The sequence below is a fragment of the Megascapheus bottae genome, chromosome X, assembly GCF_031878675.1.
Source record: "Megascapheus bottae isolate mThoBot1 chromosome X, mThoBot2.hap1, whole genome shotgun sequence".
Lineage (NCBI taxonomy): Eukaryota > Metazoa > Chordata > Mammalia > Rodentia > Geomyidae > Megascapheus > Megascapheus bottae.
In genome coordinates this window covers 78,979,715-79,002,699 of record NC_143547.1, presented here as the reverse complement: position 1 = coordinate 79,002,699, position 22,985 = coordinate 78,979,715, and the positions used below count along the sequence as shown (strand labels likewise).

General features: G+C 33.6%; 1 protein-coding gene across 6 annotated transcripts in view; it reads left to right on the top strand.

Annotated features, from left to right (window-relative positions):
• Nucleotides 1-22,985, top strand: part of Klhl13 (kelch like family member 13) — a 150,500-nt gene that overhangs the window by 82,364 nt on the left and 45,151 nt on the right. For 2 of the 6 annotated variants that reach the window (XM_090325885.1, XM_090325887.1), the window contains one exon: nt 1,462-1,527. The exons of 1 other annotated variant lie outside the window; for it this stretch is intronic. In XM_090325885.1, coding sequence (XP_090182011.1) covers nt 1,462-1,527 — 66 coding nt within the window. Of the gene's footprint in view, nt 1-1,461; nt 1,528-12,696; nt 13,019-13,408; nt 13,647-22,985 lie in introns of those variants that run through there. 3 more of the 6 variants (XM_090325889.1, XM_090325891.1, XM_090325888.1) reach the window with 3 other exon arrangements.

The following is a 22,985-nucleotide window of genomic DNA, read 5'->3' as shown; positions in this document are numbered from 1 at the left end:
AACATATTTATATATCTTAAATGCAATGCAGGTTAAGAAATATATATATTTAAAAAGTTAAAATAAAGAATAGTGACTTGTGTAGAGATGAATAATTTCACTCAATTACCAGAAGGTGGCAGACCAGATTTTTCTTCCTTACACAAAGAAAAAGAATAATATTAATAGGAATATAAGATAAGCTGTTTTTAAAGATATTTTAATGTATTTTAACACAAGAAAATAATTTAATTGTCATTTTCTTGATGGTATTTAATGCTAGAACATGACAAATGTGAATTTAAAAATATTTTATCTTTTTATCATGCAATAATAATATTTGTGTGTATAGCATTTTAAAAGTAGACTTTGAAATAGTATTGCCATTAAGGACATGCTGTTTGAATGCAGTCTTGAAGTGGAGAAATAATATACTTACTAGCCATATTTTTTCATAGACAATCATATTAATCATATTTAGGACAACATTTTGAATGATGTCTTTGTCAAGGTCTTCTTAAAGATACTATTAGGCTACAACTGATTTGGTTATGACTTTAATAATACAATAGTGTTTGTGAGGTGACCCAGGAAAAAACTGAGAGTTTATTTTGAGGAAAACATTAATGTTTACTTTCTCTAAGCTCAGAACAGCACAAATGCAATAATGTAAATTAATTATATACCGTGCTAGAGCTCCTCAAACATATGCCAGTATACTGTGATTTTTTGAGTCCACTGTTGCTCATATATACGATACTGCATTGCTTTTGTAGCAATCTATTTTTAAAACTGCATTCCTGAGGCAGTATTAGAACTATGTCTGTCCTGTGTTTATTTTAGTGTACAAGCCTAAAGAAGCTAGCTATGTCACAAAATTCTCACAAAAATCAAATCTTCTAGTTACAAAATAATGTACCTATTTATATGTTTTTATTAATCACAAGCAAGATGAAAATAAAGAAATAGTAAATGAATCTAGAAGCACATTAGCCATCTGTTCTCTGAAAGCTTACAATGTGTGTCATTTGCTTTCAAGTTTCTAATGGCAAAGCAGTATATCAGCAAAGAATTGACCTTTAGGTTTTAAAAGCTGGAAAATGACAAATCATTCCAAATGCTGAGTATATATTTACTGAGAAAGTATTTCTTTGTGACCAGGTTTAATTAGTTTATTCTTATAGATCAGCTGCAAAGAAATGTGGTACTTAATGTCAATCTTTATTTCAGTGTTTCTGAAATATTATGAGAGCCTTTAAAAAACAAATTGAATTTTATATTCTAGCTAAGGTTTTAAAAATTAATTTACTTTGTTTTAAGTTGTTCTGTATGGCTTCATCTGTTCAGAATTTATAATTATGCTTTATTCATCTATAACTAAAATACTTCCAGGATGTGCTTTGAAAAAATTGAACTAACTGCAATAAAGCCACAATTAACCAGATTCTTTTTTTTTGTTTTGTTTTTGCACTCCACTTTCAGGAGACGGAGGCAATTGTCTTTAAAACAAGCCGATTTCAAGGATATATTCAAAAAGTCAACTTCAGGGTATGTCCAAGGGTCTGCATTTCCCTTTGCCTTCTTTTCAATGAGAATTTCTTTATATAAGAGACCCTAGGCTAGAAGATAGTTATCAAATAAAATTTAAATGATGTCACAGTTTCTGTGTTTATTAGAAAATTTGTTTTAAATATCACATGTTCTTATACAACCCAGTCTGCTTTACATTTTCCAGTCTGTTTTCACAAATGTTTCATTTGACTTTCATCTCATTGCAGTAAGGGAATGGAAAAAGAGATTTTCCCCTAATTTATAGATGAGAAAGATAACACTGGCGATCATAAAGCTAATTAGTGGCAGAGCCGTAAGCAGATCACAGGCTCCTGCTCTGTCTTCTTTTGCATTCTTCCTCATGGAGAAAGTTTGAAACTCATTTTAACTTTTCCATCTCCATTGCACAATCACTATAATTTTTGACAACATTTTTTCTCATTCTTGTACCTCCTAAATCTGCACTCTGTATCTGTCTGCCTGTGTGTCTATGTGTATGCCAGTTGGACACCTGGTTTGCAGACTCTCCTAGACTTGGAATGCTATGGAGTTTGGGAGGGCTAAATAATGACTATGAACAGTTTGGCTAGACAACTGTTGGGAGCAGCCAATGCTGATATATTAAGGAAGGCCAGAAAGTGAGAGAACAAAGAATCTTACTGTAGTTGAGGTAAGAGTTAGTATCCTTGACTTGAAAACAGTTTCTTCAAGTCTAGTACACCTGGTGTTTAAAACAGAATATGGGAGCACATCCAGATTTTCACATTTTAGTCATTTTCTAGTGATTCTTAGCACACTAATGTTTGAAAGCATCTCCCTTGGAGGCATAAAACTTGTCTTTCTTGACTATTGTTTCTTTTCTTTCCACAACTCTGTGTTTCATGTCAAACCATAGCAACTAGGGTAGTGTGGGGGGGGAGGTAGGGGCTGGGCTGCGGAAGCTGCAAAATGATAGATGTTACTTGTTTACATGATGGTATCTGTCTGATGCATGTTAATCAGCTATTGTGTACTTTGAAAACTGTTATTTTGGAAAGGCTTATGTGTGTTTTAGACTTGAAGAAGGTAAAAGGCAGGAAGAATTCCACTAGAAGGTGAAAAATAATTTTCCATATTTGGATAGTTAATTTTATCCATGTGTTTTTATGTTAGAACAATTTTGAAAGTTTTGTATATAAAATTAGTTATCCAGAGGCATATATAATTAAAATTTTATTGTAACGCTGTGTTTACTTGCACTTGTATTTCATATGTGAGTATTCAGTCTGCCTGATTAGATTGTGAGGAACTTGCAACCAGGACACTGTACACTTCTGTGTACTTGTGAAATCTTGGAGCATCATGTTTTCAGTACTTATTGATGGTGCCACTAATTTAGCATGGGCCTCCTGCGTAGGTCTTTTGGGCTATGCAAAGTGAAATGGTTGATTTTGGTATTTGTTATGTGCAAGAGTTTGTGTTACATTCTGTTTAATATACTAAAGAGGCCTCAATTAAAACAAGTGTATTTTAATTGGCAAATGAAACAACATGGTCTTAATACCTTTGCTAATACTTTTTCTCTGTTTAGAGAATCAGTTTCATTCAGTCTTTCATCTTCATCCTTTTTGGAGGTCAGGTTTTGTTGTTCTACATAGCTGATTCTCAAAACTTGATATTTTTTTGGAATGTACCACAATAAATATTGTTTTTAATGTATGAACAGTATCACGAGAATTAAAAAAAGCCAGATCCTGTAGTGGAAGGTTCATAAAAATGCTCAACAGTATCTCTGACAGATCAAGCTGAATAAGGAATGAATGAATAAATATATGCTAGCCAAAGGGAAGATATATTTCACTGAAGTGTTAGGTAGCTTCAGAAATCCATGACAAATAACTGATTATTGAAAACAAATATTTGGATTTGAAGACATGAAATGATTCTGATCATAGTTGAAGCAGCCAGGCTTAGAAAGGCAATCAGGGGACTCAAGTTGAAATTATTTTTAGCTTAAGCCTAGGGTAAACCTGCAAGATGAATTCTGTTTACATTCAAAATTTCCTTTTCATGAGATAAAGATAAATGGTCTATCAATTGGAAAACCACTGACTCCAAATAATAATGTTAGACATAATAACAGAACAATGATGTAGTTAGGATATGACATATGGATGAACACTTTTTAATAACATACTAATAATATGTTACATCATAAAATTTTAATTAAATAGTTGCTTGCAGGCATGGTTTATTTTATTTTTTGGTGTTTTCCTCTTTCTCTTTTCTTTTTGTTGGCTGTGGGGCTTGAACTCTGGGCCTGGGTGCTGTCCTTGAGCTCTTCAGCTCAAGTCTAGTGCTCCACCACTGGAGCCACAGTACCACTTCCAGTTTTCTGGTGGTTAATTGGGCATAAGAGTCTCATGGACTTTCCTGTCTTGACCGGCTTTGAACTGTGATCCTCAGATCTCAGCCTACTGAGTAGCTAGGATTACAGGTGTAAGCCACCGGCGCCCAGTTTTGTACTCTCTTTTGAAAATATATATGTATATGCCATATATATGTATATATATACACCTATATGTGCACATATATGTATACATATACACATGTATGTACACATGCATACATATATATATATGTATACATTTTCTCTGGTCCTGGGGCTTGAACTCCCTCTGTGCTCACGGCTAGTACTCCAGCACTCGAATCACAGCTCCACTTATGGCTTTTTTTGAGTAGTTCATTTGAGATCAGAGTCTCATGGACTTTCCTGCCTGGGCTGGCTTTGAAACATGATCCTCAGATTTCAGCTTCCTGAGTAGGATTACATGTGTGAGCCACCAGTGCCCAGCATTTTCAAGATTTTTATTATCTTTAAGTAGTTGTACAGAGGCGTTCCCAATTCAACAGAGATGCTTCCCTTCCAACATACCCATTTCCTTACTTTTTAAATGTTAGGTTATGTATTTAATATTTTGTCATGTAACAAAGCAGTTTATGTGTGCATTGCATCTTGATCTGTGGAGACACTTCTACTTTAAATAACATACTACTCAGCTCACTTCTGCAAGTTACTGTTTCAGTAAAACTGTTCTATATCTTATACCTGTTTTAGAAACCAGATAAAGTGATTGCCAAAGAGAATTCCAAATTTTATAATGAGAAATTGTCTTGAAAATGTGGATGTTGACCATTATTATGGACTATGATCTTAATTTAACTGTTGGGCCCCGTCTATATTAATAGATTCCTAGATTCCAGTTTGACACTGAGTCCTCTTTAAAACATAAGATTTTCTGTGTTATCTAATTATGTAAATTAACTCTTTTATTTTCAGAGAGCAAAAGTTCTTAGATACTACTTCTTGTGGATTGTATATGTAGGAAATTTAAGTTTTAAATGATTAGTTCTGGCAAAAAATTAAGGCAATTGAATATATAGATCATTTTTCATGGAAAATTTGAAGATTTTTTTACTTTGTTGTGGCTTCACTGCTTTTTGTAACTCAGATTTACCAATGGGGATTGTAAGAGACTAAACAAACCAGATAATTTTCTAACCTCATTTTTGGCAATAATGCTGATGGTTCACATGTGGATGTACTAACTCTTTTAAAATAAATGCAATTTTCAAAGTAGTGTTTAGTTAATTTAAATTGAAATGTTGAAAAAAGTGCTACACTGAATTTCTGTAATTGGCGTATGCTTGTGATGTAGCATATAATCTTATTAATGAAAAAATTTCAAGCATCATAAATAACCATTAGAAATTGCTCATACTTACCAAAAGAGTGTAAATTTTACAAATGCAAAGATTGTGGTGTCTGTTATCTTCACTTAACATTGGAGGTTTTGCTTCTATACTTGATGTTCTCAAAATTAAATAAAAAAGGCCAGGAGTTTAGCCAAGTGGTAGAGTGCTTGCCTACCATGCACAAAGCCTTGGGTTCGATTCCTCAGTACCACATACATAGCAAAAAGCTAGAAATGGTGATGTGGCTAAAGTGGTAGAGCTCTAGCCTTAAGAAAGCCCAAAGACAGTGCCAAGGCCTTGAGTCCAAGGCCCAGGACTGGCAAAAATAAAAATAAATAAAAAACAATGAAATCAAATAACTTGAACTATTTGAAAGTATGAATACATTTTTTCATTGAAGCCATGGTTTTAACTGTTCCTTTTTTGTATTGTTTATCTTACTTCAATTATTTTAAAATTCTTTTGAACTCCTAGCCTTATGCACACTAGCTAAGTGTTAAATAAGTCTGTATTCTAGATAATTTCTTTGACATGTACTTACTTTGCAAACCATATAATATCTGTTTTGTCTAGTTTCTCATTTCTGTGGCAAATGTCTGCATGAAACAACTTCAAAGGAAATGTTCATTGGAGCTCACAGTTTCAGAGGTTTCAGAGCAAGATTGGGAATCCATTGCTTTGGACCTAAAGCAAGGCAAGATATGGCAGTGAGACGATGTGGCAGAGCCTACTAACTTCATAGTGGCTGGGATAAAAACATCAAGAGAGAGGAAAGAGGGATTGGATAATGTGTTTTCAATGCACAACTTCAGTGACGTACTTCTAACTAGGCCCCACCCACTTCCCAACGCTTGTGATATTTCATTGTTCAAACTATAACAGGAATGGCATATATTTTCATTTTAAGGATTTTGTAGCTTGAGATGAACAAATTACCTGGCACTGATGGCGCATGCCTGTAATCGTAGCTACGCAGGAGTCCAAGTTGTGAGGATCATGGTTTAAAGCTAGCCTAGGCTAGAATAGTTCCTTGAACTTCTTATCTCCAATTAGCAACCAACAATCCAGAAGTAGACCTGTGGTGTAAGCGGTAGAGCATCAGCCTTGAGCAAAACAGCTCTGGTACAGTGACCAGGCCCTGAGTTCAAGCTCTAGGATTGGCATTTGAAAGAAATTAACTACTATTATCTGACTAGTATATATTCTTTTTTTCCCTTCATATAATTCTATTTTTATTGTAATTAATAGAGGGGTTACAGTTATATTTGCCAAATAGAAGGTACATTATTTCTTACACATTGATACTACTTCTCATGTTTTTGTCCCCATTTCCCTCCCCCTACCCCCTTCCCTCATCTTGTTTCCCTCCCTTCCCTTCCTATTTCAAATGAACAAATAAACTTATATACAATATACCAGATAACAAGATCAGATACGGTAACAATGTAACATGTGTATTAGTTATAATATTCCTCTGATCTAAACTATACTTTTAGTAATGGCAAATTTAACAGTAATCTTTTAAAACATCTTACTTTGATATATACCAAGACTATATATTGATGTCTGCTTTGTTTTTAGTTTTCCTCACATCTTATTGGGTATATCCCAATGTTCTAGGACTAATAATGAATGAAGAAGAAATAAGGATCATACTTACTAGACTAGCTTATGTAGTTATTATTCATTTATTTGGCAGTACTGGGGGATGCTTTATTCCATAGTTCCAGCTCTTTTTTGCTTTAGTTTTTGTTTTGTTTTTGGTATTCCTTTGTGGTTTTGAGCAGGGCTAGCTTGGAATCATGATAATTCCACCTGTTACTCTAGTATAGCTGGGAATCATAGGCATATGCCACCATGTACTTTTCTGTAGAGATGGAAGCCTTATTTTTTGCTCAGGCTAACATGAGGAAATGTAATCCTTGTCTCTGCAGCCCAAATAGTTAGGATTATAGGGATGAGCAAAGTATCAGGGATTCTTTGTTAAAAGAAAAGTTGTAATTTGGGCTGGACATCTGATTTAACATGGCTTTGTTTGTGGAGCATGGAATATAATCTCCCACTTTGATGCTCTCCAACTATCTCTCTAGACTGCTTTTTTCAGGCACTTCCAAATGATAGTGTGACAACAGATATGTAAACAGTATGTATTTAAAAAACCATTGAGGGGCCAGTAATGTGGCCTAGTGGTACAGTGCTCGCCTCGCATGCATGAAGATGTTCAGTACAGCATACATAGAAAACGCTGCAACTGGTGCTGTGGCTCAGGTGGTAGAGCACTAGCCTTGAGAAAGCCCAAGGATGGTTCAAGCCCCAGGATTGGCAAAATTAAAATAAAAAATATAACCATTGACCTTAATTACCATCATCCCTTCTTCACAAGCACTCTGGTTTTCATTTTAAAGTATTACTAAATAGATAGGAAATTTTAAAGATATTGAATGGTAAGAGAAAAGAAAAGCCAGAAAGGACCAAGATACTACCCCCAAAACAGAATTTCTTATTGAGATTTACTACCAATTTTCAGTTTCAGGAAGAAAATCACTAGTCAGAGTCTGGCCGGTCCTTGAGCCGCCAACAATTAGATCCATGTTCTCTGCTTTGTCTAGTCTGTATTTTTGCCACTCGTCCCAACTTCTATCATATTCTTATTAATTTCTTTCATTTGACCACCAACTGTAAAATGTTTTGTAAATATCAAAAAGTACTGCCATTCTGGCTTTTCATTCCATTTTCAGCCAATTCTTTCTCGTCTTATCCACTTACTAACTGATTTATTTGATCTCTTACTGTTTTTGCCTTTTTAGTCTACTAGTTGTTCATAGTGCTGTTCTTTACCTACCCAAATTAGTACCCTTTCTGGTCATTTTAGTTTGTAAAAATGAGAGCAGTCCTGCCCTTCACATCACTTAGAAATCATGGAATGAAGAATTCTCTATTCATCATCATAGTTGTATCTTTATATTCATTTGCATTTTGAAAGTGCTAGATACTCTTTCAGGTCATAGTTGTAACAACAATACAGTATGTCTTCGTGGATCCTTGTACACATAGACCTGTTGAGGAAATTTCCCGTATACAACTTTCCAATGAGATCCTTTATGAGAAACAATTGGAATTTGCCATTTTAATGGTAGCAAGGCTTTATTATCTGTGCTTCATTTTATAGTTCATTTCACATAAACAAAACCTACATGTGTATATAATCATAGTGTATATAAATGATCAAATGTATGTACCCATAAATGTGAATGTTTTGATTTCCTGGAAGAAAGAACCTTTAGTATATTAAGAAATTACATCGTGTCATACAATTTATTTATATTAGCGATTTAAGAGTCCTACTTGGTCATCATCCAAATAATTTTACTGATTGTTAGTACATAAATAGCGCTTCCACATTCTCATGATTGACCATCTTTTCTGTGAAACATGAATGATGTTTATATTCTGTATTTGTTTGAAGAGATATTTTCAGGCCTGCAGATTACAGTGTGCCAATTCATATAAACTGGAGCTAATGCTACTAAACTTAAACAGGATAAACCAAAACTTACAACAAAAACAAAGGCATGTTCATCAGGCATATGAGGAAAAAAATAGAGGGAGAAATTAGTCATAGAACTAATTACTCAATTCATTTAATGGTATAACACTGGTAACAGGCTGTAGAAGTCAGTAAACAAAGGAAATTTTACTAAAAGGTTACTTAGGGGCATTTTTGTTGAGAAAAAATCAGATTATATTTTCTCCCATCATTTATGGTTGTAAGTTTCACTTACCTCTCCTACCATCATTCTTCTGTATTTTCTGAAATGAAGATTTTCGAATTAGTTTTACATATATATGTATATATACTTTTGCATTTGGGCATTTCTTTCCTTCTTGTGTTTTTTTTTAGTGTATATCTAATAGGAGGAGTAATGTGTCTTAGATGTCCTTGTTTCTTTAGAATACATTGAGATATTTATAGAGCACAGTTCACTTCATACAGAAACATTCATCTTATGGAATGTTCAGATTAAAAAGCGATGTCACAGATGCTAGAGAATCTGGGACTAGGAGTTGGAAACTAGTTCTACTTCTAACTTGCACATTAACGAGGGACAAATGAACGTCTCTAGGTTTCAGTGCTTTTCATCTATACAACAAGAGTACGGAACAAGATGATTTCGAAGAGTTCTGAAAATTTTTTCTTCCTATGTTTGGAGCCAGAGAAATCTGAGTTGTATAGTTTAGCTGAGAATCACTCTTTTTATGGCCTTAGCCAAATACCACCATTGTACTTTGTTTATTTTATTTCTGAAATACTCATGCACAAGTATTTTTAAGTGATTGATTATTATTAAATTCTTTGGATATCTCATGCACAGGTATTTTTTAAGTGATGGATGATTATAAAAAAGTTTGGATAACTTTTGAGTCCTGTCTAATATAGTGATCTGAAATAGAGACCAAGTATTCTGTAATTGAAGTCAGTTTCCTATGATATATCATCCTTTGGGCATTTACCAGTCATAATATTAAGCTGGTGGGATACTGAGCTTGTGTAACTTGTATTTAAGGTACATGTTTAATCATGCCCTTCCTTTTTTTTCTATGTATGTGGTACTGATGAATCGAACCCGGGTCTTCGTGCATGCTAGGCAAGCACTCTACCACTAGGCCAAACTCCTGGCCCATGCTCTTCCTTTTTAATGTAGATAAAAACATTTTTAGTTGTACAATATAGTGGCAATTACAATTAGATTCCTTGGTTGCTACTAGAATATTTGCTAAGGGATTAAAAATCTGATTAATTTAGATATTGCTAATTAGTAACTGGGGTGATTTTTTTTTATCAAATTGAAGTATATTTTTAAAATATAGGAGATGTTAAGGAAATGAAGATAGTACGAATATAGTTTATTGGCCATATATTTACTTAAAGGCATTATCTTTAAAGCCTTTCGTATAATTGTTTACTCATGAGAGATAATTACCAATGAATTTGCAACTTATTAAAGCAAAAGTAAAAACAATATAAATAAATGTTCACCAATAGATATAATTCTTTGCTGCTTTTGAGCCTTTAAGGACATTGAAGCTGAGGTGGTAAAAAGTAGTCTTGTTTTCATTTTAAACAAATAACCTTTTTTGAGACTGGCAAGTATATAGATCAACAATTTTTGGAGCATAATGAAATTAGACAAGATTATGTTGATTTAAAAAATCATGTTTTTTTGTTGTTGTTTTTTGTTTTTTGGTCCGGGAGTTTGGCCTAGTGGTAGAGTACTTGCCTAGCATGCATGAAGACCAGGGTTCAATTCCTCAGTATCACATACAGAGAAAAAGATGGAAGTGCCACACTTAAGTGGCAGAGCAATAGCCTTGAGCAAGAAGTGTCCAGGGACAGTGCTGAGGCCCTTAGTTAAAGCCCCAGGACTGGCAAAAAAATAAATTTATTTTCAATGAAGAATAACCTTAGAATCTTTATAATATTCAAAAGTGTGTCTTAGAAATTTGGAAAACTGCAGCCTTCTTGTGAGAAAGTTTTGAAGAGTTTAAGCAGATAAACTGACACAAGCACTTGATTTTACATTGGTTTGGGTGCCTTTGTTCTCAAATGATGAGGTCACATTTGCAATTTATACCTTCCTTATAAAATATTCATGAGCTTGAAAGTGGGATTTTCTTCTTAAAACTCTATTTCTTTGCCACATATGTCTAATATATATATATTTTTTATGTTTTTAAATATTTGCAAATGCTTCAGATTTTGAAAATTTGCTTGAAACTTATTCTGGAATCAGACATTCTAAGCTTTGCCTGCGCCTTCCTTCCTTCCTTCCTTCCTTCTCTTCCTCCCTTCTTTCCTTCCTTTCACCTCTCTCTCTCTCTCTCTCTCTCTCTCTCTCTCTCTCTCTCTCTCTCTCTCTCTTGTGTGTTTGTGTGTTTTTGTGGTGTATGTGTATTGTTCCTCCTATTTATTGCTACTCCTATTTGTTATCAGTGATTGTGCCTGGGGCCTTTTTTCTCTACATTACTTATCTTCTAATATAAAATATTTGCTCTAGTACATTTATATTAGTGTCAGGGATTACTTTTTTAATATATGTGGACCACGAAGGTATTGGTGAATATTCCTTTCTCTGATTCCTTTAAAGACTTCTGTGAGATAGTTTTCTGTGGGATAAGAAATATGGGAGGAGTTGGGTTTATTTGTGTATTATAGATTGAAAAGTTTGTATATGGGATAGTGAAGATTGCTATCAGTTTAGAGTTATGAATTTATGTATTTCTGGTCAGTCCTTCAAAACAAATATTTTCTCTTTATATAGCATATGAGTATGCTACACACATTTATGTTTCATAGAAAAGGCTTTTTTCCTCCATACTGGTCTGTATTTTGAAAGCAATATATTTATGATTATTCATAGGTGGTTTCATGCTAAATATCTAAAATATTAATTGTATGTTTTAAAATTTCAAAGTTTTTCCTATAAAACATTTATGAATTCAACATTTACCCATTAAAACATTATTTTCCAATAATTTGTGAAAGTGTACCTGAAGCCCATCAGTTCCACTTGGAAACTTGTCTATTGTTTCAATACAGGTATGGTAGTAAATATGAGCTCTTTGTCATAGCAGTGATTTCTTTTTACAGTAGTGAGTTTTGTGTCAATGTTGATTTCCCTTTACTAAGCTTGAATTGATGAAGACAGATAATTCTGTTTTTATTAAGAAGTATGTTGATAGGAAATGTAGTTCTTTAGAGATAATGACTTGCCCATATCAGAAATAGAAATCTGGATGTAGATGAAGAGTTCATTGCCAGACTAATTTTAACCTATTTTCCCCTTTTAGAGTGATCTAGTGTATTTATGAGCTTGTTTTGGTGCATTAACAGAAACTTAAAAGACTGTCATCTTTTTTGGGAGCATTGACAATGATATTTTCTAACAATAGTTTAAAGTCATATATATATGAACCCTTTGTTTGCCATTGCTTTCTTGAAATACCTCAAGCTGCCTTTGACAGCAGCTTTAATTTTTGAACCTCTTTGACAATTGCTAATCTCGAGGGGCTACTGGACTGCTGCTGAGCTGTGGAGTGGTCTCTGTTGGACACCTGCTTGGCCAGCAGTGTTGGTCTTTTCCTCTAGGCAATTTTGTGAGCTGTGTGTGTGTGTGTGTGTGTGTGTGTGTGTGTGTGTGTGTGTGTGTGTGTGTAGGGGGGGGAGGAGTGAGGGAGGGAGAGGAACCAGAGGGGAGAAGGAGGAGAAAGGGAGGGCAGTATTGAATTAGATTGTTGATAGCGTCCCTCTGAGGACTGCTATTAAGAGCATGCTATTCTGTACTTCTCTGCTGCAGAAGACAGAGTGATATTCGTGTTACCACAGCATGTTGTAAATTTATGAGATTTTGCTCATCCTGGCTTGGAAATAAAAATAGGGAAAGGAGAGAAACTTGAATCAGAAGCTACTAGAAGAGCGTGCAGAGTTCTACAGCAGTTTGCATTTGCTCTTATATTTTGCTTTCTTCTAACTGGAAAACAGAGGGACTGGCTTTTTTTTTTTAGACGAGCTTTTCCCATAATGGCATTCTTGTATTGTGTGGCCAGAGCTTACACAGGAGGAAAGGAGACTGCTGAATTTAGTCACTGATCTCTATTAGCTGTGGCCTAAGGCTATGCTGAGGTTTATATCCCATTTGTATTGTTGCAGCTCAAAAGAAGAATGTTCAGAGGATGACAAGTGTATTCTGAGTAGGTATGTTGTTTCATTTTCATATGAAACTCCTGTATTTTTTTCTGCTACTATTGATCAGAAATCACGTTAATTAATAGGTATAGAATATAGTATAGTGCTGCAGTATCCCTGTTAAAGTAGAACAATGAACTTGCAAGTTGTAAAAAAAAAAAAACAGCTGCTTTTATTAAAGCTGCATTGTGTAGTATGCACGGTGCAGATTTAGTGTGTGTGTACACACACACATATACAAACATACATATGTACATACATACACACACATACTGCAGTCAACGCTTTCCTAACGTGGTGGCACTATTGTGGAGTTGCAACGATAGAATCATGTTGCTTTAGGGCACAGGAGGATTTAAAGAGGAACCTTGCAGTCCTATTTTCCAGATTGGAAGCATCGGTTTAAGGGCACTGGCAGAATCATTTGCTTGTGCTCCGAAGCAGCCACTGCTGTGTCAGTACAGTGTGGAATGGAAGTCCTAGTTGGTAGTCTGTTATGGAAACGCTGTTTACTGTTATTGTAGTACCGTGGTGACAACATGCCATTGAAATGGAAAACGAGCTCTCCTGCTATCTGGAAATTCCCAGTTCCTGTGCTTAAAACATCCAGGTCAACTCCACTTTCTCCAGCATACATGTAAGTGAGAGAAAATAGGATATTAACGTGAGATTTCATTCATGAATCTACCGTGTGGTAAAACGGGTGGGGGAAACTCCAAGCAGCAGCAGCTCTAAACCCACAAGATTTAAGCATCCCTTATATTTGCTTTATATTTAAAGATATTAGTATGCTTACAGTTTATCATTGTGTTGTATTCCTAGAGTTTATGTTTATATTCTCTTACAGTGCTTAATGATAATCTACTTACTGATGTGAAGGATGTCATAGAGAAACTTATTTTAGCATGGAATTACTTCTGAAATTTTCTCTATATAAAGCACTTATGATTTATTTTGTTTAATGATTTTAAATCTGCTCATAATTCATGTTATATTATACTGGAAATGCCTTTAATACTATTTTTTAGCAAGTTTGAAGAATTCTAAGCTAACACGTTACAGAAACATAATCTTTCAATAAAGGCTTTTACGCTTTGAGAAATATTAATGAACTTGATTTTACATCTCTTAGTCTTATCACTCAAGCTCTGAGTAAAAATTAAAATTTCTATAGCTTGTATTTCTATGAGAAGTTATTTGCACATGGGATTGAAAAGAGTATTTTATAAATTCCTGTGTTTCAAATGTATTTTAAGCTAATGTATGCTGAAATATTAGGATTTTTTTTAAAATAATTTTTTAAAATTTGTAAAGCTCTTAAAAGAAAAATCCAGGAGATATAATAAAGATGTTCTTTGAAAGTGTTATTTGCAATTATTTTTTTCTTTTGGTGGAAGAAAGCTGGAGCTTTAAAAAAAAACATAGCAAAACAAGCTGTTAAGTAAGAAAAAAATGTTTTTAACTGTGAACATTTCCTTTAAAATAGTTAACATTAGGAGAGATGTAGAATGTTATACCTGCATTCAGTTAATTTTATGTTTAGAACCCTTGTTCATTGCCATTTTTAATTTAGTTCTTGTTTTATTGTGGGATCCACATGGCACAGTGCTAAGTTGGATTTTCTGAAAGGCTAGCTTTCAGTGACTGAGAAAGTGTAGCTATGCTTTCTTTACAATGAAAGTGATTCCCTGGGAATCATTGAAAAATGAGAATATTTTAGAATCATTTTCAATTATTTTTAACTATTCCTTCTTTTTATGAACTAGATTTCTTTATCTGTTTGCTATTAAATACTATTTCTCATGAAAGAAAAGAATTTGTGCTATGTTTGAGAAATCATTTGTATTTACTTTTCAAAAACTCTGTCAGAAGTGCAAATTCACAGGGGGTGGTCATGCCATTAGTGTTCTTTCAAAGTTGGATGACTTGCTGATTTTATGAATCTTAGCTCGTGAGAAATGGCCAAAGATTTACCAAAAACTACCAGGAACAATTTACCATGAACAAAACCTATTGAGATCAGTAGGTTATGATCAGTAATTGTCACTCAATTCTGTTGTCCAGATGATCCAAATTACAACTCCTATTATATAGCTTATTTGTTAGCTTTTATGTGGTTCAGTATGCCTATATATTAATAAGATTAACACTAGCCACATATCAAAATATAATTTGACATATTTGTAATGAATCACTTTCGTTTTTTTGAATATTCAGTTCCTTGACCTAAGAGAGAGTGAACTGATTTAGCAGCAAGAACTTAGAAAGCAGCACAGATTTTGTAATGTTGAATATTCTATATAAGTAGAATGCTAAAAACATTTTTTGTGACACTAAGAAAAAGCTGGTCTATTTTGACTGACAAGAGTCTATATAATTTAATTTCCCTTACCTTTTCTTTATAAATATGCTAGGATTTCATGTTTATAAAATATACAGACAAAAATATTGAATGGAGGGAAAAAGACTCTGGGAATTCATATGAGAGTTTTCAATAAATTACCTAGTTTTAGACTGTTATAAATTGTAGTTCATTGTCTTATTTGGCCAGAAATAAAAATATCATATTGAACATATATTCTTTCTTTCTTTCTTTTTATTAACTTAAAAAATATTGTTGGGCTGATGTATAGAGTGTTTACAGTTACATTCATCAGGTAGTGGGTACATTACTTCCTGAACATTGTTACCCCTTCCCATATTTTTCTGCCACTTTTCCCCCACACCTCCTTTTATCATATATTCTTTTTTCATATTTTTATTGTAATTAATAGAAGGGCTACATGATATTAAAGTATATCCTTAAAGGTATTTTTATATTCCACAAACCATCTACAATCAAAATGGCAATTTAGCATAAGATTTCAAAAATGATGAAGATTAGCTTTGATTATTGGGTCAGGTACCATAGTTGTTCTCACAACTGGCTGACAAATGTTTGTTTAAACATTTTGTACTGAAATAGAAGAAATGCTGACCCTTTGATAACTTGTGGTCTATTAGAGAAATTTATCTATAAAACACATTTAACATTTATAGTAATATTTTGAATACATAATTCTTTATATTTGGTGTAAAAAATCTTTCTATATGTGTACATAACTTAAGTATTGATTTGTAGTCTTTTATCAGTATTGTTATGATTTTTCAAATATATCTTACATGAGTTTTAGTGACAACAAAAGCTTTCTCAAAAAATGAAAATTTCAAAATGCAGTATCTTAGGTTGTCGTAAAAGTGCATTGCAGGAACTGTGCAAGTATGGGGAAAAAATCTAAAGACTCTTCATAGGCCTTTCTAAACCCAGTGTAGGTGCAGCTTAGTGGCAATTTCTCATTGATGCTATAGACAGAAAGCTAACTGAAGAACATTTTAGTGGCTGCAAACACTAAACAACAAAGATTTTTTTCCTTGTAGATTTTAAGCCCAAGTTTGTTTTGTTCTTTTTTTAGAGCCTGAATGTCAGTAAAAATGCCTCAACACTTTTACTACAATTGTGGCTATTTTCATAAATATTAAGGAAAATAAGTTTTTATGGAGTCTAAAGAATACAATTTGTTATGATATGATATGGGAAAAGTAGATTACCTTAAAGACAAAATATTTGGAATACTGATTCTTGGGTCCCTAAATAGATTAATGATGATCAAATACAGTGTTATTTATTAGTTTTTCTTTGGCTTCAGCTTGGAGATTTTGTAGTGTAGTACATCATCCCTGTGGATTTCAGAAGAGATTGTCTTAAAAGATAACAGAGCCTAGATCTTAATTTTCTGTTCTTGTATCAAGAGGAAAGGGGCAGACAATAAAGTGGAAAAGGGGGGGAATCACAGGTACAAATCCAATGTATGTACTATAAAATTAAGAGTGAGGGAAGAGTGGGTGAGGGAGAGATGGGTGAGAATGTTGAAAGAAGTGACATTGGTCAAGATATAGTGCATTCATAAACTGGTTTGTTAAATGGGAACTAGTTTTGTATACTACTTAAAGATAATAAAAGTTCTTTTAAAAAGAGAAATCATGTCCTTGGTGATATGTGTTTCAGTGTGTTGAAGTTAAACCTTAGCCTAAGGGAGGTTCTACTAGGCAGTGTAAATTGCATTAGTAAAGATGGTGCTCTTGACAGGTGCAAAGGATATAAATTACCCTGTTATTTTCCCCTAAATTAATAGAGCTGAAAAGGCAATCACATCTAAGTGTATTTCTGCTCTTTTGGTATTCATTGTTTTAAAATAGCAAATGGCTTCTTCAGGCCAATATTGTAGGGTTAATGTAGCTTTAGACTTAAGAACACACTGAAATAAACAGGATTAACATTAGAATGCCATTTGTATTCTCTTTACAAACAGCAAGTTTTGACAATAATAATATGGCAAAAAGAAGGAAACAACAAGGTGAAAATTATTCAGTTCAGTGTGAATTCTAGTAAGATGGACTCTATGGAGTGTCTTTCTAAGAATTTTATCCTTTTCAGGCTATAAAATAATGAATGTTAGTGCACTAGAATTTGTTCTTCTTTAGCCCCTCCCCCATTAATGAATGCAGCAGTTCCTTCTGTGATACCTCTCTTAATTACAGTCCATTTTCTCTATGAACATTATCAGTGGCAAAGAGCTTACTACCTCACTAAGGCAGCATCTTCCATACATGGATGTCTTTTCTTTGAATTGAGCAGCCCTTCCTATATTTTATCTTCTCATCTAAGTTCCATCTGACCAGGATGTGCATTAAAATACTTTTATTTCGCTCTCTCAGTTGTCGTTAGCAGCATATGATTCTCATGTTAATCTTCATATGGGATACTGAATGTGATCCTCTGTATTATGGTCCTAAAGAGGAAGACACCATTTCCTTTGAAACAGATGTACTGCATATCTAAAAGAGCATGGGTTTAGTTTTAAACCATAGGATTTACACTGTATTCTCGTTAATTTAGACTTAGTAAACATCCTTTTTAGAGTTTTCTGATTGTTTTGCTTGTTCCTCATCATCAGCATTTTATTTTTTCAACTAAACTTAAATCTTTTAGACCAGTCTGAGGAAACCTGACGTGCAAGTAAAGTTAAAAATTTCTACTCAAGCCTATTGTATATTTTTAGAAATCCCTTAAAACCGTTTAATGAAACCTCAAAATGCTGTACAACAAACAATGAATGTTTCTGTTGATTTGAGTATTTCAGCTATTTTTTCTTGCCAATAATTTACATAGGATTTTATTTTTTTGCATTACTTAAATGAGCATTGCATCCAAATGCCTCTTTGACAAAGCCAATTAAATGACAGGTTCAAGAGGGAGCATTGAAAATCTCTATACCACATGGGGAAGTGAAGAGCTACTAAGAAGTTCATACAACAATTGGCCATCTAGAACATTTAGAAGAGGTATTTGAAGATCCACAGTCAGAGGACAGTGAATGATAAGAAAAAAGTAAGAGACAAGCCGATATTTCTAATAAGAGCTTTATTTAACTTAAACAGTTAAGAAGTACAAGTATGATACACAATATTTTAAATTGAAATGGCAGCCATAGTATGTTGTTTTATTTCTTTGGTCTATAGGGAAATAAAACAACATACTATGGCTGCCATTTCAATTTAAAATATTGTGTAACTAATTGGGAGCTTCAGCTTGCATACTCTTCCTAGGGTCATGAGAAATGATCATATTGCAGAAAGGTCGAATTCAGAATTCAGAATATGTGTTTACTAAATATGGACTGTAAAGTCAAAAAGGTTGTAAGGCACACTATTGTACTTGGGGATCATCCATAAAGTTTTTAATATTTAGCAGTTAATATTATATTCAAGGTGTCATTCTACTGACTAGTAGAAGTAGTGTCTTTGTAGTCATTCAAAATGACTATTTTTATTTTAATATTTTATTCTCTGTAAGTAGTTGTACATTTAACAAGAAGTTGAGTTTCCATTCTGCAAAGCAGTTCATGAATACTATGCATCGTGTCCAATGTAACCCCTTTCATCATTTTCACCATTCCTTCTCCAACCCACTCATTCCCTCACATTTCTTAAATTGTATAGGATAAATATTGAATTTGTTACTGTAATCTCCCCCTCTCTTGTCTTCATCTGAAATGCCTATTCCTTATTTTTGATACTATCTGTATGCATAATCAAATTGCTTAATTTGCATTATTGCTGTTAAAATTCTGAACCAAGACAAACAGGTTATATAAACTTACTGCACTTTCAGTATTGATTATAGATTTAAAGATAACAAGAATATTACAGATGAAAAATATATATGAACTTAACAAGGAGAAATTATTTGGAGGTAGTTGCCAGATTTTAAATTGCATATTTCTCTTTGAATGAAATTTATGCTTTAGGAATGCTAGAATCCTTTTAGATAAGAAGAACAGAATGCCCCTTCATATTAAAGATAGAATAATTCATTGTGTAGTAGATGCTCTCTGTCACATAATCGTACATATATTGCCTTCCAAACAACAATAATTTGATCCCAGAATACAGGATGGAATCTTAGTTTAAAGTGAAATCATATTGTTTTCAATTACACTAAAATACTTTTACTGGTTTGACTTGCAATGATGAAAATATCTATTGCTTTTATTCAATGTTCTTCTAATTTATGTCATAAAAGGCAAGAGTATGCCCAACTTTTCCAGAGTATTTCTTACAATATAGTTCAATGTAAAAGGGAAATAACATCCATTAGAAAAAGAAAAACAGCCTAAAACTTTGATGCATCTCATATATAACTTAATCTAACTTTCATGAGCCAATTTAAAGAGGACCTGGTATAGCATAGATAAATATAATACAATCTACTGAAGACTGATATAAAAGTATAATCAAATGCTGAAAATGTACATCTCCCGGGTTTATTTATATTTACATAGACAGTGGTTCAGAGAAGTTAGTTTGCTTGTTCCATGCATTATATATCAGTGAAATGTGAAGCCAGAATCCCAAGTCTTTACCATCTGACTTCAAAGCTCTTCATTTTTTGTGCCCCAGTACTGGGGTTTGAACTCATGGCCTGAGCTCTGTCCCTTAGCTTTTTCTCAAGGCTGATGTTCTAGCAATTGACATACAATTCTACTTTTCAGCTTTTTGCTGGTTAATTTGAGATAAGCATCTCCTGGCCTTTCCTGCTTGGGCTTGTTTCAAACTGCAATCCTGAGATCTCAGCCTCCTGATTAACTAGGATTATAGGCATGACCTACTGGCTCTTGGCTCTTCATTTTCTTAATGCCTTTTCATTTTTATAGATCTCTTAATTTTTATTTTATTTTTGTTTTCTATGTTTAATTTAATTTAATTTAGTATTGTTTTATTTTATTTTATTTTGTGGTACTGGATATTGACCCAGGATATTGTAGATGCTACGCAAGCTTTGTACCAGAAATTCTCTCCACCCAACCTATACCTTTGCTGCTTTTATGCCAACTGTTAATGGGGTTATATGTTAATAAGGTTAATAAAAAGGGAGTATGTCTGATAAGGAAATGTCCTTCTTTGTATTGTGTAGTGATATAGAAACAGCTAGAGATCTTACTCGTATACTGTCAAGTGTGAAGTTACAGGAATATACTAGGATAATTTTGTTAATTTGCTGATAGATTATTGGGATTAACTTCTGCTGATATCTTGTTCAGGTTTTAGTATATTCCACAGATACTACCCGAGTACATTCAATACTTTCTTGAAACAATTAGCTCATTGCTTAACCACATTCAAGCACTCAGTGGAAAAAAAGACCCATTCCATTTATTGTTTTTCTATTGTGGCCATAGCAAATTTCTACAAACTAATGGTCTGGAACATCATACATGTATTATTATCTGGCAGTTTTATGAGGTCAGATGTTTGGTACTCATCTCATTAAGCAAGATAAAAATCAAAGTGTCATCAGTGTTGAGGTTCTAGGGGAAAATTCATGTTCTGCTCATTTTCATCACGGACTAAGAGTGGTTATCTTTTACTGGCTATAAGCAGAAGGATAAACCCCATATCTACGATCTACCTGAATTCCTTGAAGTTTGTTCTCTTCTATCTTCAAATTCAACCATGATAGACTGAATCACTTTCACATTGCTCTGTGACCTATTTTTTGTTTTAAATTTAAAGACCAGTGTGGTTTTGTTGGGGCATTTGGGTGATACAAGACAGTGTACATATATCAACATCTTCAAGGTTTTTGCACTTTTTTGCCCGTCCTGGGCCTGGCAAATACTCAGGACCTGGGCACTGTCCTTAAAGTTCTTTTTTCCACATAACATCATGTGACAAGTTTCTTGGATCAGGTTGTGATATCTTTGGAAGGTCATTATTTTAGCACATTCTGGATGAAGACCGTCTTTCTAGGCTTTCACAAGCATTGTGAGAAACTTCCAATTAACACAAGCAGTTCTACCAATTTTATGTATTTTCTTGCATTGGCTGGCTTCAGACTGTTCTCCTCAGATGTCAGCTTCCTAAGTAGCTAGGATTACAGGCATGAGCCACTGTGCCCTGCTGAAGATAGTTTTATCATGGTGCATCAAGTTGTAATTTAATGAAGAAAGTATAATTATAATCTTCTTTAAATTTAAATTACTATCAAATTAAAGGATTAGTTGACTTATTTTACATATCCATTTTCATAACAGGGAAGCTGTGACAAATTTATAGTTAGTATACTTGCACTTAAATGATAATGTTTTTTGGGACCAGGAGTTTGGTTTAGTGGTAGAATGCTTGCCTAATATGTACTAAGACCCAGGTTCAATTCGTTGGTACCACATACATAAGAAAAAAACCAGAAGTGGTGCTGTGGATGAAGTGGTACAGTGCTAGCTTGAGAAAGCCTAAGGACAGTGCCCAGGCCCTGAGTTCGAGCCCCAGGACTGGTAAAAATATGATAATGTGTTTTATGTGTATAATTTAATAAGAAATATGAATAGCTAGGAGAAGAAGAAATTTCACTAGTGTTTAATGCAAATAAATATAAAAATAGTACTCAGTTTAAGCCTTATGTTATAAACTTAAGTGTAATTACAGAAGTTTAGCAGGTCTTATGTTTAAAATAAATGATTTTATTTCTGTTCAAAATGTTTAAATAAAATATTTTCCAAATTATTTGGTTTACACTAAGCAAAAGGCATAGTTTTGAATATGTAATGGCAATATAAAAAGCAAAACAATGGTTTGTAATACCAATTTGAATGTTTGTTGATTCTATAATCATTAAATATATATTTATTGTGAGTAATTTGATGGATTGTAAAATTATTTAAAGAGGACTAGTTCAGAAGCCTTTAGTCTGACAGTGTAGGATTTAGTTTTTGTTTAATAAGCAGTGAGTCACCGAAAGCTTCTGAGCAAGGGAGTGATTTTCTGAGCTATAAATATAATCAGAGTATTAAAATGCTAGGCCACATGCATATGATACTTAGAAGCATAAGTAATCCAATAATTATTAATCCAGTGTAGAATTGTGCTAGAAGCAGTGATAATAGAGATCTGAGGATCCTGGTGTGAAGCCAACCCAGGCAGGAAAGTCCATGTGATACTTACTTTCAATTAAGCACCAAAAAAATCCAGAACTGGAGCTGTGACTCAAATGATAGAGAGTTAGCTTTGAGCAAAGAAAGCTCAGAGACAGTGTCCAGTGCACATATATTTGTGCACACACACAATCATGCTGGAGGGATTCACTAGTACTTAAAATTTGATTAAACAGAGAAGATAGGGAAGAATCAGGGGCTAAGAATGACTAAAATGTTTTGATCATAGCAATTGTCTTTTAGAATCTAAAACATTCTATCTATGGCTATGTTGAATGGGTGTCATCAGCAGTCTCATGCATTTGAGATTGCTGAAATTTCTTCTGCCTGACCAAGTTTCCAGTAATAATCATTAAGAAATATGTAGAGTATTTCAGCATTATTCACCATAGCTAAGATATGGGACCAACCCAGATGCCCCTCAGTTGATGAACGGATCATTAAGA